The sequence below is a fragment of the Colius striatus genome, chromosome 10 (genome assembly GCF_028858725.1).
Source record: "Colius striatus isolate bColStr4 chromosome 10, bColStr4.1.hap1, whole genome shotgun sequence".
NCBI classification, from domain to species: domain Eukaryota; kingdom Metazoa; phylum Chordata; class Aves; order Coliiformes; family Coliidae; genus Colius; species Colius striatus.
Genome location: NC_084768.1, coordinates 30,772,032 through 30,787,342, shown reverse-complemented (window position 1 = coordinate 30,787,342; position 15,311 = coordinate 30,772,032). Strand labels below are relative to the sequence as shown.

The 15,311-nt window shown below is 59.0% G+C and overlaps 1 protein-coding gene across 1 annotated transcript in view; it reads right to left on the bottom strand.

The window, feature by feature from the left end:
* Nucleotides 1–4,243: 4,243 nt before the first annotated feature.
* The window catches only part of ERI3 (ERI1 exoribonuclease family member 3), a 133,659-nt gene continuing 122,591 nt past the window's right edge, over nucleotides 4,244–15,311 (bottom strand). The window contains exon 6 of the mRNA XM_062004011.1: nucleotides 4,244–5,939. Within this exon, the coding sequence (XP_061859995.1) occupies nucleotides 5,857–5,939 (83 nt within the window). The 3' untranslated portion in view covers nucleotides 4,244–5,856. The remainder of the gene's footprint in view (nucleotides 5,940–15,311) is intronic.

Genomic DNA, 15,311 nt, shown 5'->3' with positions numbered 1-15,311 from the left:
ACGTTCAGCCTGGCTCAGGTATGTTGGGAGGGTCAGGCAGGGCCCTGCACTGTGCTTGTCCTCAACCTTTCCTATGGCTGTGGGTGAGGTGATGGAGAGAAAGCAGCCTGTGGCCCACAGCCAGCTTTTCCACAGATGGGCCGAGCTGAGTGCGGGCCAGGTGTTGGTGGTGCTCCCTGCCCTGCTCAGTGTGGTGGCCTCTGGAAGACGAGGGGGCTGGGGTTAGCGCTGAGAAGGGGGTGGCTGGGCACTCGCAGTGGGCCCAGGACATAGTGCTGAGGAAGCAACCTGCCTTGGCAAGTGCCCTGCTCTTCCCCCACCCTGCAGCAGCAGAGGTGGCAATATTGACAGTGCAGGTGCTTGGAAGTGGCCTTTCCCTCCCTCCTGCAGCCCTGGCCCTGGGTGCTTCTGGGTGACCCCTTGCCTCTGCCCCTCCCTTGCCGAGGTCCGTCAGCGGTTCAGCCCTGCTGTGCCAGCCTCGCACTCCCCAGTTCAAGTGTGTGCTTTGCCACCGAGATGCTGGAGGCCCTTGGGGGAATCATTTAATCTCCCTGCTTCAAATTCCTCCAAGCTGGAGAATCCCTTTGTGCTGTCTGGCAGTGCTTGTCCATGGCACTCCACACATTGGATTAAGGACGGATTAGTTCAGCTTCCAAACCAGCTGCTCCCCTGAAGCCAGGTTTGTTTCCCTGGAGAGAAGTATCTTGCTCCAGATGTTGGAAGGGGTGAGTGGCAAAGCCAGGAATGAGTCCTGCCTCTTGAGCCCTGTCCTGGGTGCCTGGATTCCTCTCCAGGGATTGGAGCAGATGGGTAAAAGGGACACCAGGGTCCTGAGACACTGTGGTACCATCCCCCTCGGCCAGCAGTGGGGTGGGGGGCACCTCAACCAGGGTGTTTTTGCCCAGGTTAGGAGGGGTGAGAGCCCATGGGGCAGTGGGAAGCCGCCTCATCCTGCCCTGGCTGCCCACCTGCCCTCTCCTCGGGGCCGCAGTGCCCGTCCTGCCCCTGGCAGCCGAGCTGGGATCCCCCCGGTGCCGGCTGCCGCTGACCCCGGGAGGGACTTTACTCAGGGCCTTCGGGAGGTGAAAGGTGAGCCCAACTCGGAACAAATTAGTTCCAAGCAGAAGTTCAGCCAGTTACTCCAGATTGGATCCTTTGATTTCCGCAACTCAGACTCCACTCAGTGATCTGTAATGAGTGACTCTCAGAAATCCTCACATTGCAGCACTTTGTTCCCGAGCTCACAAGTCAGCCCATTAATGGGTAAAGGAAAGGACCTCGAGTCTAAGAAGTCTCGGGTTCAGAGTCAGAATTATTTGACTTTTAAGCTTCCTTTATCTGAACTCCTGCTGACTTCTTGTTTTCTGAGCCTGTTTGAAAGCTAGAAGTTAACATTGTTAAGATCAAACGTTCTCTCTTTCCAGATGGAGTTACAATATCTGTCTTTTATATATATATATTTTAATATATATATAGTGTATATATACCAGGGTGTATATATATTCCTCTCTCTCTTTTTTTTTAATCGTTCTTTCCATTAAAAGAAACTAGACTTGTAGGCTCTTGTAAATTATAATGTAAAACATTTTTTTTAACCAGACAGTCCCCAGTTTTGCCCAAGGCAACTGGAATAGCTGCGCCACGGAAGGCAATAGGAAGGTGATTAATATGAATTTGTGACATACTTGAAAGATGGGTCTTTTGCCATATAAAGATTATCAAACACATGTGCTCTTCCCCATTAATTCCCCAGCCCTCCCAGGAAAGCCACAAAACCCAGCTCCTTTGTTTCCAGGGTGGGGTTTGGGGTGTTTTTTAAACGTACCTTTCGGTTCCCCCTGATTACCACGGGTTGGGTTTTTATAGGGCGTGTGTTGGCGCTGCTGCCTGGCTCCTCTGGCCCTTTTATTTCCCCGTTAATCGCACCCCGCGCAGGCGGCCGTGCCAGGGCCTCTGACAGGATCCGTGTGTGCCTTGTGTTTAACTGTTAGCCCTGCAAATTCCAGCCTGTGTTTGCCCGTGTGCCCGGCGGGACGTGAAGCCGCCTTCCCCGGGGAGGCAGCGGGCAGCGCCGGGCAGGGCGAGCCCTGCCTCCTGCCAGAGAGCTGTCAGCGCTGCCTCCTCCAGCCCCTGCGTGCTTGCAGGCTGGGGCAGCGGCTCTGCAGGCCTCTGGGGACAGGGCAGGGACCTGCCTGCAGTCACCGTGCCGGGGCAGCGTGTCCTGCAGCCACAGGGCTGGGGTGATGCTCCCTGTTTGGTGTGAGTGGCCCTGTCTTTCCTCCAGCTTGATTCAGCTCTGGAACCTCCTTTGTGGAGGGTGAAGGTCTGCAAGGCCTGCTCCTTTAGCTCATGTATATTGGGGTGCGCTGCCCAGGAGAGTGTGGGCAGCAGGTCAAGGGAGGTTCTGCTCTCCCTCTGCTCTGCCCTGGTGAGGCCTCCTCTGGAGTCCTGTGTCCAGTTCTGGGCTCTTCAGCTCAAGAGGGACAGGGAACTGCTGGAGAGAGGCCAGTGCAGGGCCACCAAGATGATCAGGGGGCTGGAGCATCTTCCTGATGAGGAAAGGCTGCAGGAACTGGGGCTGTTTAGTCTGGAGGAGACTGAGGGGGGAACTCAGTGACACTTATAAGTACCTAAAGGATTGATGTCAGGGGGATGGGGGGACACTTTTTTTCTGTAGTGCCCAGTGACAGGACTGGGGGATAATGGACAGGAGCTGGAACACAACAAGTTCCACTTAAACACAAGGAGAAACTGGTTTGGCAGGTGTGTTTTCCATGAGACCTGAGTGCTCCCACCTGCTGTCCCTAGAGAAAGTGAAGGGAGCCGGCCTCCAGCTCCTCCTCTCAACGTGCAGAACCCATGAGGCTCCTGTGCTGAGCGAGGAGGGGGAGCAGAGCTGTTTCCAAGCAGAGCAGTGGGAGCCAGCCCCTGCCCTGCATGGCCCCCAGGCGCCTGCAGCCGGTGCTGGAGAGTGGCCGCGGGGCTGCTTGTGGCTCTGTCCACGGCCATGGCTGCCCCATGCTGCTGCCTACTGTTGGTTCTGCTGGGTTTGGGGTGGCAGAGTCGATTTTTTTAGGGTCCCTCTGATAGAGAAGTTGTGCTGGAGCTGTTGTTAGCCCTGCTGAGCCTGTGTGGAGCGAGGGTGATGGTGTGAGCTGTGTCACCTCCACCCTGGGCACACCAGCTGCTGCTTCCCATCCTGGGAGCCCTTGGTGCCAGTGGCTCTCTCTGAGCCCCCCAGTCACAGAGCAGCAGTGGGATTTGCTGCAACCTTGCTACTTTTGGCGCCACCAGGCCCTACTCTGGGCTGCGAAGCTCCCTCCAGCATCCCACAAGCCCAGCCTCCTGTAACTGCTCTCCTGTGTGCCCCACGTGCCTCGCCAAGGTGCGGGGACATCCCTGCCAGGAAACACTCATCTCACTCACTGTCAGGCCCTGTTCCTCCAGCTGCCCTGCCTCGGGCAGGCAGACACCTCTGGCTTCAGCCCGTAGGGAGAGGGCTCCCTGAGCCCTGCACTCCATATTTTGCATGGCCCCAGAGAGGCTGCGGCGTGGCTGCAGCCAGTGATGCAGCCTGGTTCACGTGCTGCCCGTGTGGGCACCTCTGCCGCTGGCTGTGTGCCCGCTGCCCACCGCAGCCCCTCCACCTGCCTTTCAAGTGTAACGGGCGATCAATCTGCCGTGACAACGTCCTCGAGAGCCGCCTTCTCGCCTGCAGGAGTAAAGGGCAAAGGCCAAGTTCTTAGTTTTCATAGAAAACTAATTGGACGACTCCATTGAAAATAGGTCAATAAAGCTGATCGGGGGCCGCACAGAGGGAACCATTAAACACTCCCCTGACCTTTGCTTGGAGCAAGTGGGCTGGGGCTGCCCCTTCCCTCTGGGAGTTGCCCACTCTGTGCCAGCTGGACGTTGTGTCCCCATCACCCGGCGGCACCAGAGCCGCCCTTTAGTGGTGGCTCCTGCAGGGCTGGGCATGGTTGCTGTGGGGCACTGCCATGCAGGGATGCTCTCACTGCCCTCCGGCGTGCCAAAAGCCACTGGGACACGGTGGTGGCTGTCACCCTGCAGCAGGGAACCCGCACCTCCACCGCCAAAACTGGCCTTTTTGGGGAGCACGGACAGGACATGCTGGGAGGCTGTTCCCTAGGGAGGGCAGCTTGCTGGGAGAGCCTCCTGCTCCATGTATCCAGGCAGCACAGCCCCACCTCTGCCCCCCGGACACACTCACACACGCACGGGCACAGCCCGGGCTCCTTTACCCCCAAACTTTATTCATGTGGCACATTTACAGCAAGGATTGGAATAACTAGACAATGAAAATGCTGGGTTTGCATTATCGGTTGGTTTAACTGGAACACCACACACCATGCAGTCATGTACCGCCAAGTTCAGTGCCTGTATTGCCCTTCTGGCTGCCGTCACCGGCTTCGCTCCAGGCCATGCACGCACGGGCCCGGGCTGCAGCCTCCCTGCAGGTCAGCGCCCGGACCAGGGCTCCATTCAGCAGGGCCCTGGGGCCGGGTGACTCTGTGGGGGGGGGTGGGACACGTGTGCCCTCAGCCCGCCCCACGGCTGCCCCCCAACTGCCCACCCAGCCGGAGGGGATGTGCTCGGCAACTCTCTCAGGCAACAAGCCAGCTGCTGCTGAGCGTCCGCGGGGACCTGCGAGGGGCACGGCCCGGCACACGGCCCGGCACACGGCCCGCGGGCGCCCGGGCGGCCGAGCCTCAGCCGGACGGGGCCGGAGGGGAGCTGGGGGCAGGGGCCTGGGGCGTTTTGCAGCTCCCCTGCTTGGGTTCCTGTGGGCCGGGGGGGCCAGCGCGCGCTGGCACGTCCACCGCCGGCAACGGACGCGGGGCTGCGGGCCGGCCTGTCCCCACGGGAGCTAGAACCGGGGGGCCGGGGCAGGGCTGGGCAGCCCACCCAGCCCCGCATGAGGCACGAGCAGACGGGACGGGGACGGACGGGGCTCCGCACGGACGCTGTCACCTCCCTCCTGCCGCCCGCCCGCCCGCCGGGCCCCCACCCCGCTGAAGGGAGCCCTCGGGGGCCCCGCAGCCCGCGCTGGGGCTGCCAGGGGCTCTGCAGCGGAGAATACAGGCACTTCACCTTGAACATAAAGAGACGGATTGCGTTTGTCACATACAGGAGTCAGAGAGGGGTTAGTGTTTGACTCAAAAAAGGGGAAAAGGCGCTGGGGGGAGAGGCGGAGGGGGCTGGCGGGGAGGGCGAGGGGCCGTCTCGACACTGCTGAGCCTCCGTGAGCGCTGCCCAGGCGCCGGCAACGTGCCAGCCTCGCTGCAGCAGCCGTCGAGGCCTAAAAACATAAAACCAGAGAAAAGAAAGAAGAAGAAGAAGGGAAGGCGGGGACGGCCCATGCCGGGGAGGAGATGAGGGATGCTCTGGCTACAGGGCAGGAGAGGGAGGGATGAGGGCTGGGGGGGGGGAAGGAGGGACACGGGAAATCAGGGAGCCAAAGAAAAAGAACAAACTACGAGTCTAAAATGTGGTGCAAGCGCCCTACGCGGCTGTCCGCTAGCATGGCATAATGTCCGGAGCAGCCCGGAGAGGGAGTCACATCAGGTCTACACAGATTTGCCTTCCCATATATACAACCTCTACTGGAGTTAACAGCTGAAATTGACTTCTTTTTTTTCCTTTCTTTCTTTTTTTTTTTGTTTTCTTAATTATTTTGTGTGTGTGTGTGTGTGTGTGTGTGTGTGTTTTGTGTCGGTTCCTCTGGGCCTCAGTCGCCGTAATTATTTATGATTACTTTTTTTAACGCTGGAGCCCGTCCTCCCCCGCCTCGCCGGCGCCGGGCGCATGCAGCCCTTGCCTGGCTTGCCTTGGGGATCAAAAGGGTTTGGAGGTCTGCTTGAAGATGAAGCCTCTATGGGCCAGTGTCTTCATGATGTTGGCGATGTTCTTACAGTCATCTGTGGAGAGAGCACAGAGATGGCGGGTTAGAGCCATGATCTGGCTGGGATGAGTTGGCCCAGGCTGTGCCTGGAGCTGCACGGCCCCCACGTCCTCATCAGCCCAGACACACTGTCCCAAATGCCTTGCAGGCTCGGGCTGGTGTTATTTACCTGCAACTAAACTCAAGGCACCGTTTGCTAAAATAGAAGCCCGGCTTAAATTGATTCCCGGTGTCTATATTTCATGTTGAAAATTGGCTTGTAAATCCATGTTTTGATCTATGAGGGCCGTCTCCTTAAGAAAAAGCAAGAGTAAATGTGTAATTTCTCCCTTGACAGCACACGGCGCAGAGGCGATCCTTCTTCCCGCTCCCCTCCGTTTCGGGACAGCTCCACTCGTTCCGATTACCACTCTTTCTTCCTCGCCCCACGCCTTGATGTCTCCATTTCATTACCGCCCGCCCATTTATCAAGCTGTTACCGTAAGGGTGACTTTGCCCACTTGCGTGTGGCAGCGGGGCCCGGCTGATCACGGGGAGAGGGTGCCCCGGGAAGGGGACACACACACACACACAGACACACACACGCAAGGCAGTGCCCCCCTCTCCCCGCCGCTGCTGGATGGATGTTGTGGTGGAGGGAAGGCTGCATCATTACTGATGTGTAAATGATAAAGAAGCCTCCACATCCATCTCCCAACTGTAAATCCAGGGAGTGCTTTATAATCAAGCTACAGCGATAATAATGTGAAATTAGGTCTCTCTATCAACGGGAGGAGGCCTTTTAATCACGGCTTAAAGGGTGCAAACGCTGTTTATCATAATTGAACTGTATCCGGGCTAATTGTGGCCATATTTCACTGTCTAGGAGACAGCGGGCTGCCTGCTGACGGTGCCGCGTGCTGGAGTGAGGGCCCCGCGCAGGCGGGCGGCACTGCCCTGCTGCCAGGCGCTGCCTGCGGGCAGGGGGCTGCCGGGCCACCCGCCGCTCTCTGCCAGCCCGGCCTGGCCCTGCGGCGCCCGCTGACCCCCGTGGCAAAGCCGTCACCCAGCGCCCGGCGTCACAGGGGGCTTCCCCCCCATGCGCGGCTCCCCGGCTGATGGCTGGCAGTGGGGGGGGTAACGTCCCCGTCAGAGCCGTGTGACCCACCAGTGCCCCCTCAGCTCCTCTCATGGCAACCCTTCCCCCCGCCCCTGTGCCAGGCTGGGGGAGGGAGGTGGGCAGGAGGAACAGCCTGGTGAAGCAGAGGTGGCCCCGGCCCCCCTGGCCTGCACAGGGACAGAGCTGAGCCCATCTGTGCCTCTGTCCTCTTGGCCGGCCCAGGCAGCAGCCATGGCTCTGGAAGGGCCCTGGGGATGATGCTGTCCTGCCTGGCCAAGCCACGGTGCCAGCTCCCGGGAAAACAGCGTGGGGCCTGCCCCTGGAGCCAGCTTCCAGCAGGACCTAGCAGGGAAACTGACTCAAAAGCCAGGGAGACCGAGGCAGAGGGTATGCAACTGCCTGCGGCCAAAGTACCTCCACCTCACATCCAGCCCTGACCCATTCCCCCCTAAAAAGCAACAGCAAAGCAAACCCTGGCCTCTGAGCTGATCTGAAACCTCAGTCCCAGCCACTCTCCTTCATCACTCCCTAGTACCCGCTGCCCACCTCCCTGCTGCATCGCCATGGGCTGGAGTGGCCACTGGGACTTGGCTATTGCCCCATGTCACCACAGAGAGCCCTCAGGAGTGGCCAAACCGGCCCTGACACCCCATGGCACCTCCTGGGACTCCCGAGCCGATCCTCGAGAAGACCCTCTGAGACCACCACCTGCATCTTGAACCCCACCAGCCATCTCTCCAAAGCCCTGCCGTGCTCTGGCATCGAGTGCCAGCGCTGGGAGCAGCCCTGGGTGCCAAGTTGCCACCTTACACAAGCGGTGGGAGCCCAGTGGGTGGGTGCCACCCATCCACAACATCCACCTCACCATCCCAAACGCTCCCCCTGGCAGCCGGAGCACCGAGCCCGTCGTAAGTCATTTAGTGAGACTCATTCCAAATCAGCGCTAAGGTAAACACGCTTATTATAATTATCCATGTACAAAAAAAATCAACAACAGCAGAACAACTTTCTAATATGCAATTACAGCCATCTATTGATTTTACAATGTAATCCGCTCCGATTGATTTAATAACACAATTATAGGCTGGCTCTCGGGATATTAGAGTGGGAGATTTTCATAAACTCCAAAGCAAAAAACTAAGCGGCTTTTAAAACAACACAGTCAGATGGCTGTTTGGGGAATTATTAGCAATATGAAATCCTCTAAATCTGGCCGTCGTTACCTTGTGAAAGGAATTTCTATTACCAAAATGGCAATTGGCAGCCTACGAGAGCGCAAACAAACGGGATTGCTCTGCTGCTCTGCCCGTGCTTCATCCATCGCAAAGGCGACCACGGGGCAGGGGGCGAGCGGGGTCTGAGGCAGACGGGGGGCGGCCGGGGGAAGCTCTGCCCGCCCCGTGCCCCCGTCCCGGCTCTGCCTGGGGGCCACACAGCCATGGCGGGGCTGCTCTGGCACCCACCAGCCCTGCCCGTCCCACCTGAGCGACCCTGCAGGGGCTGTGGAGGCTGGCAGGGTGCAGAGCCTCCCCATCACCCCGAGCCCGGCTTGCCTCGGTCGCACACACCTCCAGGGGCCGTGGGGGTGGTCCCCAGCCTGGGCAGGGGCTGGTGTGCCAGTGGTGGCCCCATGCCGGCTCGGCTGGGCTCGGCGGGTGCCGCACGCAGGCGCGCCCCGCTCTCCCTGCGCTCGCTCCCTCCATGTATTCCCGACTTTATGGGCACATTTTTCTTGTCAAGCTGACAGGGTTGCTAAGTGGATTTCTCCCTGATATGCGGACGGATTATCACATTACTCCAATGTCCTACACAAACATATTACTTTATATTCAATAGCCCTAATGAATATAAACTGCTTTTTCTTTTTTGGGGGTGGGGGGTAATCTATAGATTTTTAATGAGGGCACTATTAACTCCCTCCTCTTTAAAACAGACTTAGGTGCAGCCTCTCAGTAGAAAATCAATGGTGTTATTGTAGGAATATTGTATATTGATATTGTAATAATAAGATGCAATTGATTTAGGGGTGTTGTGCGGTGTGTGTGAAAGGGGTCAGCCCGGGGTTATCCTGCCTCCTGCAAACGGAGCTCTGCCCTGTCTCCCTGCCCCTCGCCTCGTCCTGCTGCTTCCCAGCAGCGGCCCGTGGCCCAGCAGCAGCCCTGGGATGGCCGGGGTTGAGCTCACCCTGAAGTCTAGGGTCCAACTGCCTCTGGGACCCTCCTCAGCCAAGCTGCCAGCGCAGCAGGAGCCACGTGCTGCCCCGGCTTCCCCTCGCCTCAGCTGCCTGTGCCTCGCTGGGTTTTAACCCTTCTACCCACAGTTTTAGCATCGCTGCAGCATGCCCCAGCCTCTGCCTTTTGCCAAGCTCTCACGGCAGCGACAGCCAAGGATGGCAGCATGTGCGGACACGTGGGGCGGCGGGAGCTCCCTTTTAATTAGGGCTGGAGTTTGCTGCAGTTCGGCACTGCTGCCTGCCCTTGGCCTCCAAGAGGAACGCATGTCCCCAGCGGGCTCCTCCTCTGCCAGGACAGAGGCAGAAAGCCCCCAGCCCACAGTGCCGGGCTCTCCGCCTGGCATGCTCCCTCCCTCCAGCCGCCACTGTGAACGCAGGACAAGCTCAAGGGTTTTGTCAGCAGGATGATGTGCCCATGCTGCAAGAGTGGGCTGGCAGGAGGAGCGGCGCTCGCTCGGGGACAGCATCGCCTCCTCACCTGCTCCAGGCACCGCTGAGGAGGGAAGGGGCCACGTCCCCACGCCGCTGCCCTGATGGCATTTCCCCACTTCCCCACGGGCACGCCGGGCCCCCCTCAATGTGCTCATTTGGAGGCAGCCCCGACGCACCTGTGCTACGGCCGGGAAGACGGATCACCCCCGGCCCGAGCTGAGCAGGTCCATATTTAAACTGTCCCCATGCTTTATGGGCTGTACAAGAACTGATGCTCAGGCGACGAGGGGCCATTTGTCAATGTTCTAATGGCAGATTACTGTTAATGAATAATATCACTGCTGCCTTTGTATAACAGCTCCTTGCAAAGCAGAAACAGGCCCGCGTGGCCACCGCCGCCCTCTGCCTCCCCGCTGCCCACCGGCGGGAGCCCTGCGCAGCCCGGCACCGTGCCGGCGTCCCTGGCAATGGCAAAGGGGAGCACTGGGTGCTGTGTCCCTCCTCGGGAGACTGTGCTGCTCCCTCTCAGTGGGCATGTCAGGAGGGGACAAAGCTGTCACAGGCAAGGAGTGACAGCCCTGTCCCGGCACGTGCAGCCAGGTTCTCGTGGCCACTCGGAGCCGGCAGGGAGCTGTGTCCAGTCCGCGCCCATCCCCACCACGACGCGCCAGGAGAGATGCCTGTCTGCAGCGACAGGGCACAACACATTGCTCCCAGCCCAAAGGGAGCAGTGGGGATGCTGGGGATGGTCCTGCCGGGCTGCTCCCAAACGAATGGCCTCATAATGCAGCGCGGGGCGAGCGGGGGGCTCGGCGTGCCCCGCACAGCCGGCAGGTATATTAGGTGGAGCTGACAGCGACACGCGGAATATTAAGAATAACTTACCTCATTATCTGCAATTACGTTACTGCCACACACCTCATTTCTTCACGAAGAAAGGAAAATTAGTTTTATATTGACTTCATCCCAGTGCCTCCCCTGCCTGCCCCACCGCCGAGCACCCGCACGGGCTCTAGAGAGGGTTTGCACACAGCTCGTACGTGTCCTCCCCCCTACCTGTTGCTGTCCTGGGGGGACGGGATGCTCTGCTCATCCCTCCCCCTGCCCACCGGGCTCAGTGAGGCCTCCCAAATCCAGCTCGTCCTTGCAGGGACGCTGGGGCTGGGAGGCCCTGTCTCCAGCAGCTGCCAGCTCTGCAGGGAGGTGACACTTGCCAGGTGGTTCCAGGAGGCAGCCAGGCAGAGGAGGCGACCTGTCCTGGCACCCAACCCGATGCCCAGGCACCTGCCTCCTCCTGCCTAGGCTGGCCACTGTCACCAATGGGACAGAGGATGCTTCCTCCTGCCCCCTGCGCTGGGCACCGCGCCTCCCTCGCCATGCCCACAGGCAGCCGGACGGGCTGGCACTAGCGATGCTGCGCGGTGGCACCCCGAGACCAGGGCCAGCCCCGCTGCAGCCGGTGGCAGCTGAGGCCGAGCTCTCTCACACCATCCCCAGCAGCTCCCGGAGCCCCAGAGGGTGGCACAGCGTGGCCCTGCTGGCACCCTCGGTTGCTCACCGGCCCCGAGCGACGGGGGAGCCAGCGGCACGCTCGGCATTACGGGGGGAAAAAGCCAATTTCATCTTTATTAGAAGGAGATTTCTCTTTTAGTAATAAGCACACTTCAAATAATTAGCGTGTTTTACGTAATAATGAAATTATGGAAATGCAGGCCACTTATTCAAACAAGTCACCATTACCATATTTTTAAATATTAGACTTAATTAGAGTTTATCACTTCAGAGGAGTACGAGGAGTGGAGATTTTTTTTTCCCCTTTACAGAAAAAAAAAAAATCCTCATAAAGTGTTTATTAAGAGCGGGTAAGAAGGGGATAATGATCTGTTTGGAAATTAAGGCAATCAAACATTTAATGCTCTGCACTCCTGTAGGCAAAAGCATTCAAATGAGTCAATTATACATCCATTATCCAGGCACGATTAAACAAGGCAGGACGGGGAATTTGTCCTCCGCATCATGCGATTGTCGTGAGGACTTATGTCCACTTAAAGGCAGCTAATAAAACACTAAACTTGGGGAAGAAGAGGAAGGGAAGGACTGAGGAAGACAAGGGAAGAGCGGCGGCGGGTCAGCGGGACCGCAGAGGGGCCGAGGGTGGGAGGTGGGGAAGGATGGAGCCGTGTCTGCATCCCAGCCCTTCATAAATCAAAGTAATTAAGTTAACATGAAAATCAACTTCACCATCCCGTTAAATTACAGCATTTGCATATTAGGACTCAAATGAAGTAGGTTGCGGGCGAGGGGGGGGCGGGAGAGGAGGAGGGAGTGGGAGGGGACCAGGGGAGGAGGATGGAGGGGGGACGCACACCAAAAAGGGAACCATTTATTACGGTGAATAACTAATTTCAGAATTTATAGCGCTGGGTTTTCGTTCCCGTGCCATTTATATTACAGACGGAAATTAAGGGGCGGGCAGGAGGCTGGCTGGACATCTTTCTGCGTTATTGCTTGTCTGCCATTTGCAAATCATTATTAATTGTGGCCCGTGTCGCTGGTGCAGCAGGGCAGGGTGCCTGGACAGCCGGAGCAGACACACATATCTCTTCATCAGGACCCCAGCCGCTAGCCCTGGAGAGCCAATTACCCCTCCCTGATTGGTATCAGATAAGGAGGGAATTTTTACAAATTAGGGAATAAATAGAATTTCCACACGTGGAGCAGGGAGGGCTTGAGAGGCAGTAATGAAAAACGATACATCACCATCAGCCAGACAACCCTATTCATACGCCGATGCATTACGCTCACTACTCATAATCCCGGGGAGTGACAGACAGCCGCCGAGCCGAGGGGAGCGCGTCCCGCCGCGGCCCCGCTCCGGGCACGGCCGCCGCACCGCGCCGCTCGCCGGCACGGCTCGGCTCAGCCTGGCACGGCACGGCACGGCACGGCACGGCTCGGCTCAGCTCGAGTCGGCTCGGGTCAGGTCAGCTCGGCTCAGCTCGGCTCGGCTTGGGTCAGCCTGGCACGGCACGGCACGGCACGGCTCGGCTCGGCTCGGGTCAGGTCAGCTCGGCTCGGCTCGGCTCGGCTCGGGTCAGGTCAGCTTGGCTCGGCTCAGCTCTGCCTGGCACAGCACGGCTCGGCTCAGCTCGACTCGGCTCGGGTCAGGTCAGCTCGGCTCGGCTCGGCTCTGCGCAGCGGACAGACCTCCCCCGGCAGCCCTGATGCCCCGGGAGCCCTCCCTGCTCCTTTGGCTATCCCAGTAGGATGAGCCTCCGAACTCGGCTCCGAGGTTCAAGCTGCACCCAGCCTCTGACCCACCTCCTTCAGCCCTGTGGTTAAAACGCCTCTTCCCCTGAAGTATCCAGCCCAAACCGTGCCCCCCAGAAGAGCCTCTCCTCTCTTGGTGGCTCATGGCAGTATCCAGCGATTACAAGATTACCTAACCCCTGGCAAGGATTTGCCTTCTTGTATTCATCCTCGTGGCTCTCAGCTCCACTGCTCTGCCAGCCCTGGGCACTCTCACCTTGTGTCAGGAAGAAGGAGGCAATGCCAGGTCCCACTAGCCACAGGAGCAAAGGATGCTCCTGCACGGCCTTTGGGAATAGGCTGGATGGGGGCACCTCCACCCTGCCAGCAGCCCAGGGCAGACCCCAGAGCCTCCAGGCCGGGGCGGCCACTTTCACAGACCCCAGCGGCTCCCTGTGGCAGAAGAGTCCTTTGCCCTGGGCTGTGTGGAGCTGGCACCCAGCTAGGGGAGCCTGGCACAAGCAAAGAGCAACTCCTGGCAGCGCGGGGACTCGGGAGCGCACTTTGCGCCGCTCTCCCGGGCGCCTCTGTGCCCGTAATTAGCTCTCCCTTATGACAAGCACGTCACCAAACAAAATGCTCGGCAGGAGATCAATCTCGCCTCTAAGTCACGCAGCCTTTAATTTATTCAGCATACAATGTCGCTCCAGCGCTGCCTGCCTGTAATTTATACCGTACACTGTCGTGTATTATTTAACTCGCCCGAGTGTTTTACAGCGCCTCAAAGTCGCCGTGCAAAAGAAAGTCACGGCGGGGCACTGCTGAGGTGCAGGGAGGGTGCCAGATGTCCCCGTGCTCCAGGGCTGCTATGGGACCCTTGGCCTGGCCTGGTGACAAGGTGACGGTGACAAGTTCCTGAAGAAGTTGGTGGCTCGGGAACCCCCTCTCCAGAGCTCTGGGTGGGAATGGGAATGAGAATGGAATGGAGCGGCAGGTGGGTCCCCACAGGAGCCCAGTCAAGGGTAGGCCCCAATGCTGGTGCTTCTGTAGAGGAGGAAAGGATGGCAGCAGTGGGGAGAGGGCAGTAGAAGTGCTGCCTGCTGGGGTTGGGGTGCCCAGGGAGACTCAGTTGGACTGGAGACAGGGCAGAGCTGCTCTCCGTATTCCTGGCTGTGCTGGATGCCAGGGATGGCCAAGCTGGTGCCTGCTCCTGTCTGCAGCATAGATGGGTGGAGGGTCGCTGCCCACCAGCACAGAGGAGCCAGAGCAAAGAGTTTTGAGGGAGGAGGCTGGGAGCCCCAACAAGGTGACTCAGCAGATGCACCAACCTCATCTCATGGACTGAGAGGTCTAGGGGACAGGTGGGAGCCTGGACACTGCTGCAGCCACGCTGCCCAGCCCACAGCCCATCGCCACCACAGCTCTGCCTTTGCCCTGCCACACAGCCAGTACTGTTCCTGACACTGGAGCGGGTCCCTGGGGATCCCAGGGGCCCTGCTGGGAGCAGACAGCTCTGCCAGGGTTCTGAGGCTTCATCCCACAGGCAGGGCACGGGGTCTGCCCCATCTGCCCTTTTCCTGCTGCACGCCCCGGAGCGGGAGGAGGGCCAGAGGGCTGGCAGCTTGCACCGGAACGGATCCTTCCTGGGCTCCCCAGAGGGGCAGATGGCAACAGCAGCCAGACCCTGAGAGCAGGACGGAGTACCTGCCCCAAAACTGGAGTAAGGCCTGGGGCTGGGCTGGGCTGAGCTGATTGCTGCCTATCAGCCGGTGCAGGCACTCTGAGCAGCTCACCTAGAGCTTGCCTTTGGCCGTGCAGCTGGATGGAAGCAGGCAGTGATGTAGAGCTGGATAGCCTCCGCAGGGAAGGTTAAAACCTCTGTTCAGTGTAAAGTTGCCATATCTAAGCACTTATGATCATGATATTTATGGCTAGTTTATTCCAGGCTGTTAAAGGCAGCAGTAGTTATCCACAGATAAAGGGAATTTGGCTCCCCTGACACCTTTTCCCCCCGTGGTGAAGGCATGCCTGGCCGGAGCCCAGCGCTCGTGCTGTGCAGCTCACCCCACAGTCCCTGCCAGAGCCAGTGCTGGGCCAGAAAACATGGCAGGAACGGTGTCTGCCTGGGAGCTGCAGGGACAGATGTGGGAGATGCTTTCTTCCCATCCTTGACTGATGCTGTGAGGGACCGGGAGGTCCCTGGGCTGCAATTCAGCCTTCAGGCCTTCCCGCTGGTCCTCTGCATGCTGCCATGCCTCTGCCAAGCCCTGCTCACAGGGAGAGCTTCTGTAAGGAAGGACAAACCTCTCTGGGGTTTTGCAGGGCATTCTGAGCCCCACCACCCCCACCACCCGGCTGTCAGCTCCGCTCTCTGT